The sequence below is a fragment of the Pinus tabuliformis genome, chromosome 9, assembly GCF_031772625.1.
Source record: "Pinus tabuliformis cultivar Carrire ecotype Pingquan chromosome 9, CPIR1, whole genome shotgun sequence".
In the NCBI taxonomy this organism is placed as follows: domain Eukaryota; kingdom Viridiplantae; phylum Streptophyta; class Pinopsida; order Pinales; family Pinaceae; genus Pinus; species Pinus tabuliformis.
The window spans coordinates 1,168,620,647-1,168,643,860 of NC_142307.1; the positions used below are offsets into that span (position 1 = coordinate 1,168,620,647).

The window sequence follows — 23,214 nt, forward strand, 5'->3', positions numbered from 1 at the left end:
TATCATGAAATACATTAATAACATGATAATGAATACCAAATATGATGCCTACTCGGATCAGTTGATTGTCACATAAACACACATGGTATCATAATAATGAATATTAAATATGATACCTACTAAGATCAGCTCATTGTCTCTCTCACATACACACATGTGCAATACCATGTATGTGTACAAGTGCACTTCCTTTCACCGTGAAATGACTGACTATAGTTAATTACAGAATAGTGAAAGCAACAAGACAAGAAAATTGATTTCACATTATAACCAATCCTCCGGCATTTCTGACGAGTTAGCTTTAAAGTTCTTCAATCGTAAAGCTAAATTTTGCCAACCATCCTATCTAAATTCTGGTCTTAGGTTTATCATCTCTCATGGCTAAAGGAGCAAGTAGCTTATCACAAAGACTGCACAAACTATCATACCAAAGTCCCTCAACAATGTAACAGTTTTTAACCTGTTAAAGATAAGAAAAAATATGTATATATTTTTTCTTCCAAATTTCCCTGATGCAAATTTATACACTTCAGAAAATGAAATATACAATGACAAGATGGTAGAAACTACCATACCCAAGTCCCTAACAATAAAATAGTATCGGACCTGTCAAAGGTCAGAGTGAACAGATGTGTATATATATATTTTCTTGCAGAATTCTCAAATGGTGAATTTATACACCCTAAAGAAATCAAATATATCAATTACTTTCAAAGACAAGCCGTTATGGCAATGGACTGGAGTTTCAAACATCTACATTAAATAATTATTTGAAACCAAAATATTTCCACGTCCTAAAGTTTCAACCTATAAGAGTAATCAAAATCAAATAACAAAGAATACAGATTTTTGGTGATAAAATACATATGCATGTTGGGGCAGCTTTACTGGGCCAACTGAATCACGTTAACAGATGACAAAGTCCATGTTCAATAAAGAAAATCAGATGCATCCTTGCTTCCATACAGAATTATTAAAAGGATCAAAAAACAGAATAAATGAAAATTTGTACGGAATGAAAAGTCAGTCTATTGTTGAAAATGTCGGTGATGACAAAGTCCATTTTCAGTAAAGAAAATCAGATGCATCCTTGTTTTGTTACAGAATTATTAAAAGGATCAAATAAGCAGAATAAATGGAACTGTACAGAATAAAATAGAATAAGTCTCTTAGTAGAAAATGTCAGTGATGATTGAATTAGGGACAAGGTTAACACGATAGCCTAGAAAAAACTCACCACAGTTTGCCCATGTTATCTGGAGTATGCAGCTTTTGTTGACCAAGAATACATCACATATATGCATACAACCCATTTTAAAGGCCAGATATAGACATGACAAATTGAGAGAGATAGTCATACTGACAATCTAATCTTGGAACAAATGAGTTAGACTCTCCATCATGATTTTAGTCAGATACAGGATAGTTCAGGAAGATTGGGGTATCTGATTTTTCATCTTCCAATACTGATTATCTTGAATTATTTGCAGCTCCCGCAATTAATAAGATTAATAAGACTAGCAAATAAACTAATTGGACAGCAGCAATGACCTGTATATGTGAATTCTATAATAGGTCCAAAAATCTCATCACCCCCTCATTTTGTTAGACGAGCTTCCGCGACAAGCATTCCATCCTTCATGTAAACTGTTACTCCACTCTCAGAATCTGGTCTATATGACTTACCTATGCCACCATCAGATAGGGGCCAAACCAGCATGCCTTTCGTTGGCTTAGTTGTAAATTTTCCATATGCGAAGACCATAACCCAAACGAATGAAAATCATCTCCAAAAGCATATATATGATACTTGTGATGCGAATTTTGGACCCAGGGATCTCTGTCCAGTTAACAGAAAGTTCGAAGATAGGAATATTCATTCGCTTGCATAGATATATCAGCTCAACATCAAAGCACCACCTATACATAAAAACCAGAATAAAGATTAATTTACTGGGAAATATTCAAACACATTAGTGTTGATTAATATGTATAATAAGTTATTAAGGCATAGCATATCAATGGATTTCAACATAAAGACAAAACCATCTCGTGGGTTCTAATCTGTGCGCTGACCCCTCCCACACACAGTGGCGAGCATATTACCAAATCATTGCTGTATTTTAAATAAGAATATGATGGAATTCGTGGACCATCAAAAAGTTCCAATTAAGATACTAAAATCTTTATTGACTAGGAAATAGCCCTGTAGAAGATGGCTGTTTATACATCTGGCAGTATGAAACAAAGATACGATGAAGCCTTAGTGAACATCAAAAAAACATTTTAACATATTAAACTTCCCTAAAGACCAACCACAGGAAGATATCACCATATTCCAAATTTAAAACAGCAAGATGAGAACCATTAGCTGCCAGGCATCAAATAAGAGAATAATCAGCAATCATTATGATATACTGTTATGCCATGTACTTCAACTGATAAGCACATTTAAATCGACAAGAGGCTTCAGAATGGGTACATGATAAACCTCCCATATCCAAGGCAACAAACACATGGAAATGATCTGACATTTTCTATATATAAACGGAAAAATGGTTCGACAAGACATTTTCTATATATTCATCAGGATTCAGTACGGTTGAACAAGAAGACAGCATAAAAAGACTCCTGACTAATTATTGACAAAAAATCCTAGCAGTTGCTTTAAGTAAAACAATTTGGACCATTCACACAATAGGGATGTGAAAATAAAATCACTTGCTCAAAAGCCAAGACAATTAACTTAATTCAAAAGCTGAATAGGAAAAATGGGGCACACCTGCAAGATGGTAGAGGTACGACTTTCCTGCTGAAAATAGTGGAAACGTTACAGTGATAACCATTTCAAGTATGAGGCACAAGGTGATAAGAAAGTAGCTTTAGTAAAATAATACCTTTGTATTTGAGGAAACAAAAGGGTTATGGAAGGAAATAGAGTTTAGTGCCAATCCAACAATGGCAATGTTGTCAAGGGGGTATCTAAGGGGCTTATTTGTTAGCATTTGAAGTAAGGCCAAAAGACTCAATAACCTGCACACTAAGCTTGCTGGAATTTAATGCAGAAATTCTACAAGGAAGAGGTCCAAAAGGATCAACCTTAAACTATACAACTCACCTTTACCCTAATGATTGAAATCAATGAATTTGCTAGAATGCCTAGAGGTTATATAAAGCATGCTATCAATTAACAAGAACTAAGATAACAAAGGCGAAATGGGGGAGGAGTTGCCTCACATGCAAGACCCCTTCCAAGTGGTATAGTTTACCCTTCAATAAATCAAGTTACTACTCTTCCTTACATGGAAAAAACTACACTACTTCAATCTTCAAGTACAAAAACAAAATATGCACTCAACAAAGAAAGAGCCCTTATACATCGCATATGCTCAAAGAAAGATGTTTCCATTCAGCTCCAAGGAGGGGAAGCTCCCAAATTGCAATCATGAAAAATGAAGGAGAGCGCTAGGCCTATAATAGGGTCTGAGCTCCTTATAATAAAATATCAAGTTCTTTGCTAGATCTACTAATTTCTCCAAGGAAAAGTATTAAAATATCACAATCAAAATCTCCTCAACAACTCTAATAAATATAGGGATAGGTTGTTGAGGTTGCCTTTCTTCTTCAATAAAACATTGACATATAAGAATTAATATGCACTTGTACATTGAAAATATATATTATTAATAACTTAATGATATGTTAGAAAATCAGAAAGGCAGAAAGATTTTCTTATATAGATAATTACTTGTGATTCTTTTATCTTTATGTTCTTTTTTTATCTTTTAGTTCATCAAGCAATTACCAAAACAATAGCACAAGGACAACAGATGTAGGTGGACAGCCAGAGCAAAACCCCTATCTAAGGGAAAACCCAGTCAACAATTCTTCCTTCAATAGTTTCTCGAGATAATCCAAGACTCTTGACCTAGACAAAGACTTCCTCCACACCAAGTCAGCCCTAAATCCTTCTTGCAGATGATAGCTCTTCAAAAGCAACCTCAACCTAGCATCATCAACTTGCAGCAGCAACTTCGACCCGGTAGCAGCAGCAGCAGCTTCGACTAGACAAAGAAAACTTCAATCTCCCTAGATACTCCTCAAAAGTGAGAGATAGATGGCCCAAAATTTCGATCTAGGTGTCTTCTATCTTCCTCCAAAATCTCACACTCCTTTCTAGCCTCCTAGCTCTTTTCCAACTTCGCACTTCCTAACTTCTAGCTTCTGGATATCAAACTATATGAGAGAGAGTGAATTTCTCCAAATGAATTCGAACTACTTGTATATATAGCCTTCCAGTGAGTTCGAATTACCCTTCTTGAGGCCGACTCGATCTTCTTGTGGCCGACTTGGTGTGGAGGTGACAAAATTCATTTTTGACTCAAAAATCATTCTTTTTACATGATTAAAAAGCCCAAGAAGGGTCTCTTTTAATGGACAATGACTCTGATGACTCTGAATAAATCCTATAAGTCCTCAATGGGGACTTTGACCTAAAACAAGATGGCATGAAACCCATGCTTTAATAAGTCATAATAATAATAATAATAATATTTTCTTCATTCTTTTGATAAGTACATTTCATTGTGACTCAAATACATTTATGAAGACCGAACCTAGTTACATATTTCAACACTCCCTCTTAACTAGGCAGGTATTCATAACAAGCACAAGTACAAAGAAGATCTCAGAACACATGAACCATGAAGAATTTAGGCACTGCAATGCCATGGACTAGATTCCTGGCCGAGGCAATCTATCCAAGGTCCTCCAACAGTTTAGGCACTCACAATGCCATGGACTAGATTCCTGACCAAGGCAATCTATCCAGGTGGGACTAAGATGGAACAAAGCTTTCAGCCTCTCTAGGTACCATCAGGCTTACTTGTTAACCATCAACCCAAGGATCTAGGTGTGTATCTAAGGTCAGAGCTCTATGCCCAATGCCACCCTCCCTACTTTGGGAACTAGACATCACCACAAAGTGTCGACCAGATGTCCTCCCAGGCAATGTGTCTTACATACAAAGCCTCAACTTTCCTGATTATTTCAATCGGTAACAAAACCTCCCGGATCAAACAGATCGGTAACAAATCTCTCTCATGTAACCTACATGCTATCAAACCTTAGAGAAATTTACCTATACAAACACAACCCCAATCAGTAACAAACTTTCAAATGTACACAAGTAAACACAAACCTCTGAGGTATTCCAAACAACTAGATGTTGCTTCTTAATTTATCACAGCAGGACTTTCAAACGAATCTTCACAAAAGATTCCTCAATCATGCATTTTCCTTTCCTACTTCACATGCAGCAACATATTCTTCAATCGGATCTTTCTTTTCTTATCTTAATAGCCCCTCAAAATACATTCTCCACTTTCTTCTTTCAAGGTGACCATCATGACTATGATAGGACCTCCCTCTCAACTAGGGAGATTCCTTTCATTCAAGCTCCCTCTTTAATTTTAAGGGAGATTTTTTCATCCAAGCTCCATCTTAACTTAAGGAGATTCCTCTCCTTTTTTACGATATTGGAGAATCTTTCATGGCTTCCATTCTTCTCATCAGAGTTATCATGACCATTATAACTTTCTTCATCATGCTTATCATATTAGTTTCACTTACGAACATCTTCCTCATCTTGAAGATTATGTACTTGCACAACTTAGATAGCAAGTACACCAAATCTATAGAAGCATGAAGTTAACCATATCAGAATCATATAATAATGGAAGCATTCAATTAAATACCCAAACTTAGTTACAAACAAGAGACACATACCTTTCAACTTCTTACTAGGGTTTTTGTCATAATCCTAGACTATATCATCAAGACTTTGAGTATTACATCTAGGGTTACAGATATGACATACCCTACTACAAACTATTGCAAACCTTAGAAGCAATTTAGACAAATTGAGATCTACAATGCATCTAACAACTTTAGAAATGATGTGTAAGATTTCCTACTAGGATTTAGTGCAAAACCCTAGATTTCAAATATGAGTTTTAACAATCAAAACCAATCTCAACTCAATTCAAAGTAACAACATGACTAGCTTCCACTAGGGTTTGTTGTAAACCCTAGATTTTACTAATTCTCACAATACAATTTCAGATTTATCATCTTTTCAGAAATTCCAGATTATCACACTGTCATCATATATCAGAGATCTCAACTTCTACTGAGGTTTAGTTACAAAATCCTAGAATTCATAAATATTATCATCCTATAGAATCAAACTTCGACTAGGGCTTAGTTCCAAACCCTAGGACTCATGACCATCAACAATTAGGTCAACTCATACATCTAGGATTCCATCATCATGCACAAGCATATCATAACATGTGTTAGTCAAACCCAAAGACACGAATATCAATAAAAGTTAGACATATAACAAACTTGATCAGACTAGGGATTGATCGGACAAACACACATATATCAAAGATTTCATTCCTATGACAACATTAAATAAGGGTCTTGCTTATACATCCTACCAAACCTCAATCATCTAGAGTTTCAATACAAAATATATCAAACCCTAAATTACCAATACTTCAAAGGTTTGATATTTCAAACATTACCATTCAACCCTAACAAGTTAGGGTTTTCATAACCATACCAAAACCCCAAACATGACATTATCAAAGCATCAATCATTTTCATCAATAACACTAAGTAGGCTAAGGTTTCACACATTATTATTGACATACCCTTAAGTTATGCTTTTCACAAAGAACCTTTCTAGGGTTCCACCAGTAATCAAAGATACGAGGATGGTAGATTTATCTGATGATGAATCACCCAATCAAGAATCTTTAAGATTCAAGAAAGCTAGACACAATGATGTTAGTAATAGTTTATCAAGAATGAATATGAAGAAAGCAAAAAACTTGTAGTTCAAAACATACCTCTTGTTTCTTAGCAAACCTTGTAATTCCAATGCTTTGTCTTGTGAGGCCTCTTCCTTGAGTCTTCAACAAGCTTTTCCTAAACAAGGAAAATATGAATAGAACTGTGATTAGTATTTAATGCAAGCAAAACTAGATAAGTAAGGAAAACTCAAAATGAAAAAGGTAATAAGATACTTATCATTGGATGTTGGTGATGGCTCCCTCCAAGCTTGAGGGAAACCTATAACCTCATAAAAACAAATCAAAAATGATTTTCCAAAAATATGTTAAACCTACAAATACTAGAAATCAAACAATGAAATAACTAAGGCTTAGATCAAAAGAATTAGTAGTGTAAGTCCCTTATATCTAGTTCTTCAGGCTTATTCTTCTTTGGAGATCCTTCTTCAGCAACATAGGTTTGGTCTCTGTTTCTTTTCTTGTTCTTAGGATTGTCAGGACAGTCACTTCTATAGTGACCCATTTTGTGATATTGGTAGCATTCTATCTTGGACATATCAACCTTCCTTCTTGGCCCTCTTGACTTCTTGGAGTTTCCTTTCTTGTGAAACTCAGAGTATGCATTTGAAACCTTTTCTTCTTTATTGTTGGATACTAATGAGATTCTCATTTCTTCTTGGGTGCAAGAATTCTATAATTGCTCGAAGGTAGGAGCTTCTTTCCAAATGTTGAGACCTTAAGTAAAAGAACTCCAAGTAGGTGGCAATCCCAATAATGCAGTGATTACTAGCTCCTTTTCAGTACAATTTCATCTATGGCTTGAAGTTCATCTCTAATTCTAGATATCCTTACAAAGAAGGAAGCCACAGTGTCATCCTTTGTCATTTTTGTAGTCCTTAATTCATTCTTCAAACTTGCTACTTGACCAATGTTCTTGATAGTGAACAATTTTGATAAGGCTTCATACATTTCTTGAGCATGGTCTATATTGGAAATGTATGGGACAAGATTGTCCTTTATGCTTTCTACCATCAATGTCATAGCTAATATTTCTGACTCTCTATACTTCACATTGTCTGCATCACTGGTAGGTTTATTTACCTTTCCTTTGACCAAATCCAAGGCCTTCTTCTTTTCAAGAATGAGGTCAATTCTCTTCTTTCGTGCCCTGATATTTGATTCTCCTTCCAATTTGTCCTCACTCTTTATTGTGTTAGACATTGTCCTTGAAGATAGTGAGCTTCTTATATGATCCCTTGATCATTCTCAACACTGCCTTTTTCCTTCTTCACCTTAGCTATGATTCCATGTTAGAAAATTAGAAAGACAGAAATATTTTCTTATATAGATAGTTACTTGTGATTCTTTTATCTTTATGTTCTTCTTTTATCCTTTAGTTCATCAAGCAATTACCAAAACAATAGCACAAGGACAACAGATGTAGGTGGATAGCCAAGGAAAAACCCCTATCTAGAGGAAAACCCAGTCAACAATTCTTCCTTCAATAGTTTTTCGAGATAATCCAAGACTCTTGACCTAGACAAAGACTTCCTCCACACCAAGCCAACCCTCAATCCTTCTTGCAGATGATAACTCTTCAAAAGAAACCTCGACCAAGCAGCATCAACTTGCAATAGCAACTTCGACCCAGTAGTAGCAGCAGCTTTGACTAGACAAAGAAAACTTCGATCTCACTAGATACTCCTCAAAAGTGAGAGATAGATGGCCCAAAATTTCGATCTAGGTGTCTTCTATCTTCCTCCAAATTCTCGCACTTCTTTGTAGCCTCCTTCTAGCTCTTTTCCAACTTCGCACTTCCCAACTTCCAGCTTCTGGATATCAAACTATATGAGAGAGAGTGAATTTATGCAAATGAATTCAAACTGCCTTGTATATATAGCCTTCCAGTGAGGTCGAATTACCCTTCTTGAGGTCGACTTGGTGTGGAGGTGAAAATTCATTTTTGCTCAAAAATAATTCTTTTTACATGATTCAAAAGCCCAAGAAGGGTTTCTTTTAATGGACAATGACTCTAATGACTCTGAATAAATCCTAGAAGTCCTCAATGGGGACTTTGACCTTAAAAAAGATGACCCAAGCATGAAACCCATGCTTTAATAAGTCATAATAATAATAATATTTTCTTCATTCAGTTGATAAGTACATTTCATTGTGACTCAAATACATTTATGAAGACTGAACCTAGTTACATATTTCAACATGATAGAATTACAACGAGGGACCCCATTATAAATACTAGGTGGGATGCCCTTTCATATGAAGAGACGTGTCTTTTTTATAAGACACCTTTACAGCTTTTCATTCATTTGTACCTATTATTATGTTTGTTATACTGCCATCCCCTTAAAAATTGCTTTGTCCTCAAAGCAAGTGTAATGAGGATATCGTTGGTGAAAAAATCTTGTCTCCCATGATGAATATTTTTCTCGAATTAATAATAATTGATGTATCAATTCAGTGTTAATTATTTTCCTTGATTATTCCAATTTAGAGTAAATAATCCGCAACATATAATTGGGTAACCATTATAAGAGAATCTTCCTTCCTTTACTTCATCAAAACCCATTTCTAGTCTTAAATAATCAAATACATTATTATAACTTTAGAGCTTTCCTTCTAATGCCTTAACACTTAAACTTATCTCTTTGTTTAAAATGTACATTTTGTTTTTTAATTATTCACAAGCTAAGTGATATCAAGCTTAGCTTTTATATATAAAGGGGATTACCTTTTATACTAAGGCGCATTGAAACGGATACGGAAAATTTTCAAAAAATTCGAATATGATACAGCTAGGAAATGGCACATACATATAACAAAATAAGAATTTTATATTACCATTCATCTTTTAGAATCTCGATTCTATATCCAAAAATGCATAATCATCATCATGAATTCAACATAAACAAATCATCATCATCAATTCAGCATAAACATTGTCATCATCATTAGTGATTATTATAACATTCAACATTTCATCAAGTTTCTCAGCTTTTGTTTCAAATTTCAATCATCAACATGACAACATCATCACCAAAATTAATAATGAACACTACATAGTACAAAGTGTTGGAAAATGTAACTAGTTTCGGTCTTCATAATAATCCTTGTACTCATGTCATTATATATATCTTATGTAACAAGCAAAAGAAGGAAGAAAAATAATATTTTTAAGTATGGGTTTCATGTTTCTTTTAAATGGTCAACTAGGTCAAGCATGCATTTCACGCTCCTAGGGTTTTTCTCATCAAGAAAATATTTGTCACAAGTCAAGAGAGTCATTGTCATATGTAAAAGACCCATTTGGGCAATTTGTATCATGAAAGAATTATTTGTGTCTAAAATGTCAAAGTTGACCTCCAAGACCAAGTCGGCCCTGCGAATGAAAATCGGCCTAGAAGAGGCCTATTCAACCACATGAGAAGCATATATATAGATGGAACTTCGGCCTCATTAGCATACACTCATCAATAAGTTTGATCTACAAAATAAGGAGAAGAAAGAAAAGTGCAGGTCAACAAGGGGAGAGAAAGACAAAGGAAGAAGAAAAATATGATTCTTATGCTTGGATTCTCTCACATGTGTGAAGCTAGGGTTTCTGAAGTTGTTCTAGGAGGCCAAGAGTTGCAAGTCCGAACTGCAACATTGTGATATAAAGGTCGAGACATTGTTTTGACCAAAATCTTGAAGTTTGACTTTTGTTGACTTGAGCTTGTTTGAGGAAGGAATTATTGGAGGGTTGACTTGGTGCTTGGAGGAGGTTTTAGTCTTGAAGTTTGGGTCTTGGATTTCTCATTTGATTTGATTCTATAAGAAGAGAAGAGATTATTTTTGGGTTTTCCCCTTGGAGGTGTCTTTCCATGGCTTGGAGCCTTCTTCTAGTGTCTATTGTCTCTATTTTTTATGCTCTTAATAATTGTTTGATAAAAGAATCTAATAATTAAGAATAAGAAGCTAACTAAAGTTCATTAGCAATCATTAAAGATAAGGAAAATTGTTTAAATAGCTGCCCTACTAGATTCTCAACCACAAAGTAAAAAATGAACTATGACTGGTAGTCTACTATGATACTATCATATGGCTTATTATGGTATTCAATGTTCATTGTTCAAAAGTTTAAAACATCTTCATAGATGATAAATTACATTTACATATCATCAAATATATCTTCATCCATGTAATTAAGATCCACATCCTCCCCAAAAGTGGGAGCGTTGTTGCCATGTCCACTTGAAGATCCAACTATTGGTGTGTCCTCATCAAAGAAAGTCATATGAGACATGGCATTCAATGTCATATCTAAGTCAGGGAACTCGGATTCCACATCCCATAGTTTGGTGGGCCCAAATTTGTATTCATCACTCTTGTGTGACAGAAGGTGAAGGTTTGAATGAACATACACTAGGTCCTCAGCCTTCTTGGAGCACAATTTGTTTCGCTTCACTGAATGGATGAAACCATATGTACTCTAGTTCCTTTTTGTTGAAGAGGAACTAGCAGCCCGTGACAAGATCTTGATGGCCAATATTTGGATATGTGGAAGTTCCGCATCATAGTAGTTTCACCAATCAATTGGACTTAATCTGCTCTTATCCCACATAGAATCAATATCAACACCCAAACCCTCTGATCCCATAAAATGAGAAAACTTTGAACGAATTTGAATCCCAATTTCAAGATCTACAAATAGCTTTCTAAAAGCTTTCTCAAGTCCTTGTGAGACCTCTGGGTCTTTGTTTGGTGAGGTTCTTTCAAAATCACTTAGCAACTTTGCAAAATAATATTTTGGATTCATTGCATACGCCAAAAGGTGCAATGGGGTGGTCATCTTGTTCCATCTTTTGGTCAATGTATCTTTTAATTTTCTGTAAAAGACTTCATCTGGGGCATTCTCCTTGGCATTTATAACCACCCTTATCTTCTATATCACGTTGTCAATGCCCTCATACACCTCTCCCAAATTAGGCATATTTGTGCCAAACATACGAAGCAAATCCACAATTGGTTTAGAAAATGCCAAGAGGTACTCCACCTTATCCCACCATTCATCATCAACAACCAACCTTTTCACTGCTTGTGCTCTTTCAGATTGGTATTGTCTCCATTGGTTCCAAAGAGCACTGCATACCATTGATTGTAACGCTTATTTCACCTGCATAAGCCGTGTTAAAACTATGATGTGAGAAGCAAAACGAGTCTCGACAACCTGCAAGTGCCAATGTTTCAATAAACTAAAAATCATAATTGATTGAATACTTGTTATGATTCATGAATTATAACATTTAAGAATCCAATTTACATATTTGAATTTAAAGTCATAGAAAATAGAATTAATGAAATAAACTTTAAAGTTTAGGTACCTTAAGGAGCTCAAATTCGCAAATTCCCTATAGATGTTGTAGGAAATGTGGTGGTTTGTGATGAAGGCCTAAATTTATTTTGCCTCTTCAAAAATAACTCGAATCCACTCAATTTGCTTCCCATCTTGCTCAACATGAGGTTCAATGAATGTACGACATAAGCGTTCCAAAAGATGTGCTGATATTTGTCTTCAATAATTAGCCCTGCTGCTCTACACATCATTGCATTGTCAGTAATTACCTGGACAACATTTTATGGCCCAACCAATTCAATTGCTTCAATCAGGATGTCAGCAACAAATTAGGAATCTCTCAACTACCCCTCACAATCCACTGCCTTCAAAAACATTGCCCCTTGGGGCTCTAAGCAATCGAATTGATCAAAGGTCTATCAGAAATGATGGACACCCCTGAAATAAGCCATGAATTATGAATGGGGCTTAATTTGGCCTCCAAATCTAACTTCTCAGCACTCAACTATGTAGTGTGGACCTTCTCATATCCTAGGCTCTTGTACCTTTTTGGAGCTTCATTCACTACTTTGATCATCTTTGCCCAATAAGGAGATCGCTCCAAGTTAAATGGTATTCAAAAGTGTAACTAGGTTTGGTCTTCATAATGACATGTGTAATTGTGATTTTATGTAATTAATGAACAAAAAAAAATTAAAAAATTAAACAAAAAAAAAATTATTATTGTAATACTTGTCTCATGGGTTTCATGAGCAAGAAATTTTATTTTGGTGATGGCTCCCACTGTGAGCCTTTCAGATTTATCATCTAGTCATCACAGTCAATTTGAGTCTATGTCATGTATGAAGGACCCTTCTTGGGCATGTTATATATTTATATAAGTCCTTAAATAAGTTAGAAATCCCTCCAAGACCAAGACAAAGTCACCTCCTTCAAGTCATCTTCAAAAGAATAATATAATCTCTCAAATAAACATGTCGAATCACAATCATGTCATTCGTCTTATTTTGATGGGAAACAACTATAGATAAAGCAGTTTGTATTCCATTTCAGAGTAGAATTTTCAGAGAATTTCGATGAAGCAAGTCTGAAGTTTGAAGTGTGAAAGGTCATCAAATAGGATCCCTATAACTAGCGAGGTGAAGGAAAGGAGCATCAAGGTCATCAGATTTGTTTATGGGACTGTTTTAGCGCTGATCTCCTCCCACACGTGTGAAGGAGAGGATTGTTACTACTACAGAAAAGGCCGAAGTCTGTTTTGTTGTGATAGAAGTTGAACTCAAGAAGCCGAATTGGAAGAGAAGACCAGTCAGGGCAAACGAAGGAGATTAAGGGGTTGGATCACCATATATATCTCACATGTGTTGAATCTAAGGTTCCCAAGGAGGTCGAAGTAAAGTACAGCCCTGAAACAAAGAAGAGGAAACTGAATTCTAAAGGGTAGTAGAGAAGGAGGGAGAAGCAGAGGTTTGACTATTGTTTACTCAAGCAAGAAGGATCCCATAAAGGAAGGTTTGTGACTTAGTCTTGGAGTGGCAAATAGGTCAATATTCTTGGTCTTGGTATTCGTCAATTGGAATCTCTATAAGAAGAAGAATTTATTCGGATTTTCCTCTCAAGAATGAGAGGTTTGGGCCTTGGTTGATACAGCCTATATTCTGTGTCTCTTGTCTCTTTATGGTTTATGCATTGGTAGTTGTTTAATGAAGAAGAACACTAATAACCTAAGTAAAAGAAGATCATAATCTAAAGAAGTAAAAAGCACTCACAAACAGTTACTAATAGAAGAGAAATCACTTAATTTCTATGCCCTAGATTTCTCAACATGGTATCAAAGCTAAGGTGACTGTCAAGGAAGGGCATCTTATCAAGGGGCACTCAAGGACCAAATCTCAAGGAAGGCATCAAAGTGAAAATCATCTTGAAGTCGGAAGCATCATAACCCTAGATCAAAAAAAAAAGTCTACAAAGAAGATTTGGGATCATCATACTCAAGTTAAAGTGTTTTGAAGACTATTCATCCAAAGGAAGCTAGATCAAAAGGCGTTGTCATCTCGCTCTCTGTGGGATCAAGGATCATTCTTGAAGAAAACTACCTTCATCAAAGAAAAGTTGTCTATCCTCTATATCATCATCAACATCAAGGAACCAGCAAGAAGAAGGAGCATCCTATCACGTAAGTATATTTATGTCCACATTTGAATCTCTCAAAATGTCTTTTTGCAAGGAAAGCAACAAATTGCTTGGGGCTTCAAACTATCTTGCATGGAAGAAAAGGACAGATCTAAATCTCATTGAAAATGAGGTTATGGAACATGTCAAAGGTTCTATCACTAAACCAAGAAAGGAAGATGCTCAAGCTCTTGCCAAGTATATGAAAGGGGAAATTATGGCTCAAAGGATTCTCATAGAATCCATCAAGGATCCCCTCATCCCATATGTATCTAAACTCAAAACTTCAAAAGAAATCTATGATAAATTGGTAGAGTTGTATTCCGTAAGCACAGCTGGAGAAGTCATCTCATTAAGGCAAGAACTCTACACGCTGAAGATTTCAAGGGAAGATGAAATAGCCTCATACTTTATGAAGATATCTGAGATTCGGGATCAACTACAAGATCTGGGAGAAGTCATGTCTAATAGAGAAATGACTACAGTTGTATTAAATGCACTAGTGGAGGAGTGAGGTAACTTTACATCAAGTATTTATGGGAAGAAAGAAGCTAATACATTCCAAGATCTATGGACACTGTGCAAGATTGAAGAATATAGACTAAAGGCCAAAACTAATGTGGAAGCAAGTGAAAAAAATCAAGCTTATGTTGCAATGACAAAAAAGAGAGACAATTTGCAAAGTTTCGTCCTCAAAAAAAGAGGAACATGGTTAAAATACAACGATATGCGTGTCAAGAATATGAGCACTATAGGAGAGATTGTCCTAAGCTCAAGAAAGACAATAACAAAAGAGGAAGAGAAGAAGCCCACACCACCAAGGAAGTGGAGGAAGTTGAAAAGAAGAAATCCAAGAAGGAGGAAGTAATAGATCTCCACTATTGAAATAGTCTTCCTCACATAAGTTCTTTCCAAGTTCCTAAGCCTTCTAAGATATGGCTATCATGATTCACGAAGTAAAATAATGGGATCCATGAAGGCATCATAGAAGCATTGAAAGCTAGAGCTCGAGACATCATCATAGAGAAACACGAAAGATAGTTAGATTCTATGGAAATCAAGGTTATAGCTCTTAGGAATCTCATTGAAAACACAAGTGGCAAGGTCATCTAGTACAAGGTTCATCATACATCTGTCGAAAGGAAACATCTGCTGATGAGGATACCTTAGATCCTCAAGATTCTTTGATGGAATATTCATTGAAAGGTTAATCGATCATGAGGGGAAGCAAGTGTTTCATCAAGAATTCCAAACTTATGGAATTCATGGGATGATGGTATGATGACATAAAAGTGAAGGAGATCAAGGATTGAAGCTCTTTCAATCAAGGACGCTGTTCCAGGAAGTCTGGATGACCCAAAGGAAAAATGAGGTATGTATGCTTACATTTGATATTGTGGAAGTCATGTTATATGGTTTCTCTATCTTAAGAACATGACCAAAAGAAAGGATATCCTCCCTCGAAGGGATGCAGGAATGCATAGGTCACACATTCACTAGATGAAATCAACATAATATGTCCTCATATGAAGTATGAGGTGGTTGACTACAATTGAGGAACTCTGATTGGAAGCTCCTGGGAATAAAATGTGTGAAGGAAGGAAGGAAGAGATCGTGTAACATGCAACCATGGTAAAGGCAATCAACATCTGAAAGACCAAGAGGATTTGACTAAGATATCTCCTTGGAAGATATGAAGACTCTGATGAAGTCTGAAAAAGAAAAGGACCCTTGACAATATATATATCTTTGGGAGATGTGTCGATATGTATGCAGGATGCTGATGCAAACTATAAGATGTCATGATGAAATACCATCGTAAAGGTAATGTTGATTTTAATGTTCATTCCTTTATTTTTACAAATATCTGGATGGGCTTATGCAGGGCTGCCAAGGGAAGATCAATGGATGCCTTCCACCACCAATGCACATGTAGTAGGATGAAAGATCCTTAAGTAAACATGACATGAAGAAAGAAGCATGGCATGAAGGAAGGGTAGATATGGACTGATGGATTATATTTCGATGATGACATGGTTGACTCATGGATGAAAGTGATGGATGGTCGGTGCCCTATGTAGAAGTCCCAAACATGAAGACTCCTAGATAACGAAAAGAAATTCATGACATCGTGAAGAGTTCTTCAAGTAGCTGGTTGTCCCATCATCTCCACCAAAGGAGCTGTTGTAGGTCCCTAATTAAGAGGGGTCCTAGAAACAAGTTTCTTACTTGGAAGAAACTTGGAAATTCCTAAGCCAAGAGGAAGCTTAGGTACATTCCTTCCATAGGAATGAGTACATTCCTTTACTGGAATAGATATGTCCTCCCTAATTACGAGGGAGAGATATACACATCATTCTTGTCTTCACTTGGGAAGACAAAATGGAGGATTGGGTAAACATATAGCATCTGATGCTCTTTGAGGATGTATTACGGCATCCAAGATAAGATTAGTCGTAGAGGATCGATATTCTTTGAGGACTGGGAATCCAAGATAAGATTAGTCGTAGAGGATCGATATTCTTTGATGACTGGGAATCCAAGATAAGAATAGTCCTAGTGGAACACAACCCGAGAACCCGAGTGGGGTATGTTCCAAGAGAGACAATGAAGGTGTCTATACATCATTGGTCTCGACAGCATTGAGCTCAGATCTCGCGGAGCGATAGAGTTGTTAGTCAAGGCCTTGCTATGTGACAATGCTAGTTGATATGATGCTATACAGATGTGTTACCAATCTGACTCTTTTTATGAGAAATTCTTCAAATTGAGAATGACCAAGTACCATTATGAATACCTCCTTAGTTTAAAGGGAGTGTTGAAAAGTGTAACTAGGTTCGGTCTTCATAATGACATGTGTAATTATGATTTTATGTAATTGATGAAAAGAAAAGAAAAAAAAAATATTATTGTAATGCTTGTCTCATGGGTTTCATGAGCAAAGGAATTTTATTTTAGTGATGGCTCTTATTATGAACCTTTAGGATTTGTCCAAGACCAAGACAAAGTCACCTCCTTCAAGTCGACTTCAAAAGAATAATATAATCTCTCAAATAGACATGTCAGCTCACAATCATGTCATGTCGGCTTATTTGGATGGGAAACAACTATAAATAAGGATGTTCGTATTCCATTTCAGAGTAGAATTTTCAGAGAATTTCGGTGAAGTCTGAAGTATGAAATGTCATCAAATAGGAGCCCTATAATCAGTGAGGTGAAGGAAAGGAGTAGCAAGGTCATCAGATTTGTTTGTGGGACTGTTTTAGGGCTTATCTCCTTTCAGACATGTGAAGGAGAGGACTGTTACTACTGCAGAAAAGGTCGAAGTTTGTTTTGTTGTGATAGAAGTTGAGCTGGAAGAGAAGACCATTTAGGGAAGCGAAGGAGATTAAGGGGTTGGATAACCATATATATCTCACATGTGTTGCATCTAAGGTTCCCAAGGAGGCCAAAGTAAGGAACAGGTCTAAAGCAGAGAAGAGGAAACTGAATTCTAAAGGGTAGTCGAGAAGGAGGAAAAAGCAAAGGTTTGACTATTGCTTACTCAAGCAAGAAGGATCCCATTAAGGAAGGTTTGTGACTTGGTCTTGGAGTGGAAAATAGGTCAAGGGTCTTGGTCTTGGTATTCATCAATTAGAGTCTCTATAAGAAGAAGAATTTGTTCGGGTTTTCCTCTCAAGAGTGAGAGGTTTTGGCCCTGGCTGATAGCCTATAATTTGTGTCTCTTGTCTCTTTATGGTTTATGCATTGGTAGTTGTTTTATGAAGAAGAACACTAATAACCTAAGTAAAAGAAGAACCTAATCTAAAGAAGTAAAAAGCACTCACAAACAATTACTAATAGAAGAGAAATCACTTAATTGATATGCTCTTGATTTCTCAACAAAGAGAAGGGAATTTGCATAAATGCATTGACCTTATATCTCACATGTGTTGCATCTAAGGTTCCCAAGGAGGTTGAAGTAAAGTACAGCCCTGAAACAAAGAAGAGGAAACTGAATTCTAAAGGGTAGTCAAGAAGGAGGGAGAAGCAGAGGTTTGACTATTGTCTACTCAAGCAAGAAGGATCCCATAAAGGAAGGTTTGTGACTTAGTCTTGGAGTGGCAAATAGGTCAAGATTCTTGGTCTTGGTATTCATCAATTGGAATCTCTATAAGAAGAAGAATTTATTCGGATTTTCCTCTCAAGAATGAAAGGTTTGGGCCCTGGTTGATACAGCCTATATTCTGTGTGTCTTGTCTCTTTATGGTTTATGCATTGGTAGTTGTTTGATGAAGAGAACACTAATAACCTAAATAAAATAAGATCCTAATCTAAAGAAGTAAAAAGTGCTCACAAACAGTTACTAATAGAAGAGAAATCACTTAATTGATATGCTCTAGATTTCTCAACAAAGAGAAGGGAATTTTCATAGATGCATTGACCTTATGTCTCACATGTGTTGCATCTAAGGTTCCCAAGGAGGCCGAAGTAAGGTACAGGTCTGAAGAAGAGAAGAGGAAACTGAATTCTAAAGGGTAGTCGAGGAGGAGGAAGAAGTAGAGGTTTAACTATTGCTGACTCAAGCAAGAAGGATCCCATTAAGGAAGGTTTGTGACTTGATCTTGGAGTGGAAAATAGGTCATGGGTCTTGGTCTTGGTATTCGCCAATTGGAATCTCTATAAGAAGAAGAATTTGTTCGGGTTTTCCTCTCAAGAGTGAGAGTTTTTGGCCCTGGCTGATAACCTATATTTTGTGTCTCTTGTCTCTTTATGGTTTATGCAATGGTAATGGTTTGATGAAGAAGAACACTAATAACCTAAGTAAAAGAAGATCCTAATCTAAAGAAGTAAAAAGCACTCACAAACAGTTACTAATAGAAGAGAAATCACTTAATTGATATGCTCTAGATTTCTCAACAAAGAAAAGGGAATTTGCATAAATGCATTGACCTATAGCTCCATCTTCCTTCTCTCAAGCATCATTATTAAAATTCTTTTCATGCAGTCCCAAATTAGACCACTTTGAACGAGCGTTGTCAATTCCATAAGAGGAAAGTGGAGGCTTTGATGAAGATGTTCGCAACCTTGTTGGTTGTTTGAATTGAGAGGAAATATTTTTCTCATTTGCTTTAGCATCTACCTCATCTTGTTCTTTCTGATATTTTGCAAGTTTTCCTTGCTTAAACCTTTTCCCTCTATCCCATTCTCTTTACGTGGGTCAATGCATATTAGAATCCCATTGCCTTTTAACCCAAGTAAATGTGCTTTAACCTAGGTGTATGATCCCTTAAACTGCTTTTGACACTCACTGCAAACCCATACCAATGATCACCCTCTGTGGATCTTCCTTAAAATTACATATTTCTAAAGTGGTGACTTTGGATCAACTTTAGGCACAGATTCAATTACTTCTTCCTCATTACAAATGGATGAACTTAAAGTTTCCATGATGATGATGTAAATAGAAACTTCAAAATAAAATTGACAATTACAAATTCAAACTCGAAGAATTTTAAAATTTATAGCTATAGAAAAAATAAAAAACACAAAGCACACTCCCAACTATCAAGATCTATTAGCATTGTTCAATGTCAGCTACAATAACACAGTCATAGAAAAGGATTTGGGCCTTTCAAAATTTGGACTATAGAATGCAATACTCTTTGCATAGAGGTGCTATTGCATTAGGTTCGAAGTTCAAATAGCCAACAATTTGTTGGTGATAAATACACTGTACAGCCCAACAATACATTTGTCATTAACCCACCATTGGAAGTTCAAAGTGACTTATTTGGCTATGCCCCTATCTAAATTACTTAAGTTCATTATCTAAATTTCTAATATTTTCATGTTTCCATTTTAAAGAAGTGCCCAAACAAGGAATGACCCCACGAGTATTTTTAACAAAATAGTTGTCATGGAATGGACATGGTCCCATTAATTTTTGTGGAAAATAATAATTAATTTTGTTAGAAACAATACTAATAGTGAACTCCATCTGCCCTCTAGATTGCTCAGAGTGGTAAAATGAGAGACTGGTATGTGCCTTTGTACTTGTGAGCAACCTAAGTTGGGTTGAAGCCTAACCCTCTGGGGTAAATTTGTTGTGCCATTCAAAAACATTTGTTATTCTTATTGAAATTCTGATGTTTTGTGTTGTAACAATTTCTAATTCCAAAAACTTATTTCTGCAACAATATTAGCTAAGCAATTGTAGATAAAACATAAACCAAATGCACAGTTGAAGACAGCCAAGAACAAAATGAGAAAGAGAATTTAGGTCCAATGACCAAGGCAAAACCCACAAGGGGAAAACCCAACCAAATTCTTATATTAGATAGAAATTGTTCAACAGAGATACAGAGTACAATGAGAGATCAACAGAATGAGTAAGTTCACTCAAATCAAAACAAGTTGTAGCATGAAGATCACTAGTAGCAGTAGCAAATGCAAACAATGAACCAACCTTCCCTTCAACTGAATCAACATTGAAACACTGAATCAACCTTATCTCACCAAGTTTTTCTCTTACTCTCCAAGTCTCTCTCTCACAATCTTCTTCAAGTCTCTCCAACTCTCTCTCCTCTCAAGATCGAATTCTTCATTCACAAAGCACAAGTAGTGAGAAGATGAGATGATATGAGATACATATATAGGAGGTGCAATGAATTCTTGTCATAAAGGAGGGGCAATACACGTGCCTTAAGGAAGAGTAACAATTGCCATTTAGGGGAGTGTAACTCATGCCATTAAGAAGAGAAATGCATGCTTTAGTAACTTATGCCATTAAGGAGAGGTACACATGCCTTAGTTAAGGAGGGTGTAACATATGCATTAAAGAGAGCATAAGAGAAATCTCTTATGACATGCCTTTAATGAGTGTAAGAGGAATATGTCATGTCTTTAATGAGTGTGTAAGAGAGTGTAACGTATCATTAAGAGAGAGAGAGAGAGGGAGAGAGAGAATTGCGTAGTGCTATGTGAGACATCAAGGAGAGAGGTGTGAAGTCACTGAGGTGATGAAGGTAAGGTGACTTGTAATTGTTTTAATAATAATATCATAAAGGATAATAGTAATAATATTAATAATACCAATGATTAAGTCGAGATTGAACTATTAGGATTGATTAATGATAAGTGATTTTCCATCAACCATACTTGATTACCAATTGATGCAAGGTAATTTACTATTTTTGGAAAGTCATACTTGAGATGCTAGACATGACTTTCTATTTTTAGACTCCAAAATTGTCAAAAATGAGATTTTATTTAAGGGAATTCATTCCTGAGCTGCCAATTTTCAACACTCCCTCTCAGCTAGGGAGTGATTTCTTTCTGCAACAAAGATCTTTGCTTTCTTTACTCATCTCTATTCATCCTTGCTCTAGAACAATGATGTCTCAAGCTAATGAAGAAGAATCGTCATAGGGGAGATTCATCTATCACCCTATATCCATTGTTCTTCCCACCTTGACGCAGAATTGGGGGGATTACCACTTGTCAACACATGACAAGGATCACGCACAACTAATCTTTACCATAAGAGTCAAGTGGTAGAACCCCTGCATCCACAGACTGTGGGGGGATTACCACTTGTCAACATATGACAAGGATCGCACACAACCAAGTCTCATCTCTACTTTGGGGGGTTACCACTTATCAACACCTGACAAGGATGACGCACAACCAAGATTTACCACACCCATTGGCTAGATGGGTGGCAATCACAACAAGCCCAGCTTGTGGGTAGGATGCATACTAGGGTATACTCATGGCAAGTCCCATACTTCATGGTAGGGGGGTTACCACTTGTCAACACATGACAAGGATCATGCACAACCTATAGCCAAGACCCTCAATCCCAGGAGCTCTCCTAGCTCTGTTCCCAACTTGTGAGCTCAAACAAGAGGGAAGAGCATAGCTCAATGTTCTCAACCATCCATTACCGTCCCTACTAGGAAGGGTCACATCTTTCAATCCAAGTTGTTCTCTTAATACCAAGAACTTCCTTTCAACAAATGCTTGGTAAGTATGCTAGCTATTTGATCATCAATCGCAAATATGATGGAGCCTCGTTGTTCCTCTCTACACCATATCTCGGATATAGTGATATTTAATCTCAATGTGCTTGGACTTGTCATGGAACACAAGATTTTTTGCAAGTTGAAACCCACTTTTACTGTCACAATATATTATTGTCGGATCTAGTATATGCTCAAACAACTCTCCATAGAGCTTCCTCAGCCATATTACCTCACAGCCAGGCCATGCTAGCAACAATATACTTGGCTTCAGTTGTGCTAAGGGCTACAAACTTTTGTTTTCTACTCATCCAAGATATCATGGCAGATCCCAAGCTAACACAGCATCCAGATGTGCTCTTTCTATCAGCAAAGTTACCAGCCCAATCAGCATCAGAGTACCCATGTAGTCTCACTTCAGTAGCATATCTCAATCCAAGATTGATGATCCCATGCAGATATCTTAGCACATACTTTGCAGCAATCCAGTGTGCATGTGATGACTTAATCATATATTAGCTTAGAGTATTGACCGCAAAACATATGTCTGGTCTAGTGTTCACTAAGAACATAAGTGCCCCAATCAGTTGTCGATACTCAGAAGGATTTGTCAAATCAGGGTTTGTAGTTTCACCACATAACTTCTTGAAATTCCACATAACTTCTTGAAATTCATTTCCATTGGTGTATTTATGAACTTACATTTTGTCATACCAAATCTTCCCAAATAGCTTGACAACATATTTTCCTTGAGAAAGGAAAATCTCACCAAGTCTTTGCCACACCTCTAGGCCCAGGAAGTAGTGTATCAAATGAAGATTTTTTA

At 36.3% G+C, this 23,214-nt stretch overlaps 1 protein-coding gene across 1 annotated transcript in view; it reads right to left on the bottom strand.

Moving 5' to 3' along the window:
• Positions 1–1,134: 1,134 nt before the first annotated feature.
• LOC149152751 (Nucleotide-diphospho-sugar transferases superfamily protein) overlaps positions 1,135–23,214 on the bottom strand; it is a 266,661-nt gene continuing 244,581 nt past the window's right edge. The window contains exon 11 of the mRNA XM_089438192.1: positions 1,135–1,920. Coding sequence (XP_089294318.1) covers positions 1,734–1,920 — 187 coding nt within the window. The 3' untranslated portion in view covers positions 1,135–1,733. The remainder of the gene's footprint in view (positions 1,921–23,214) is intronic.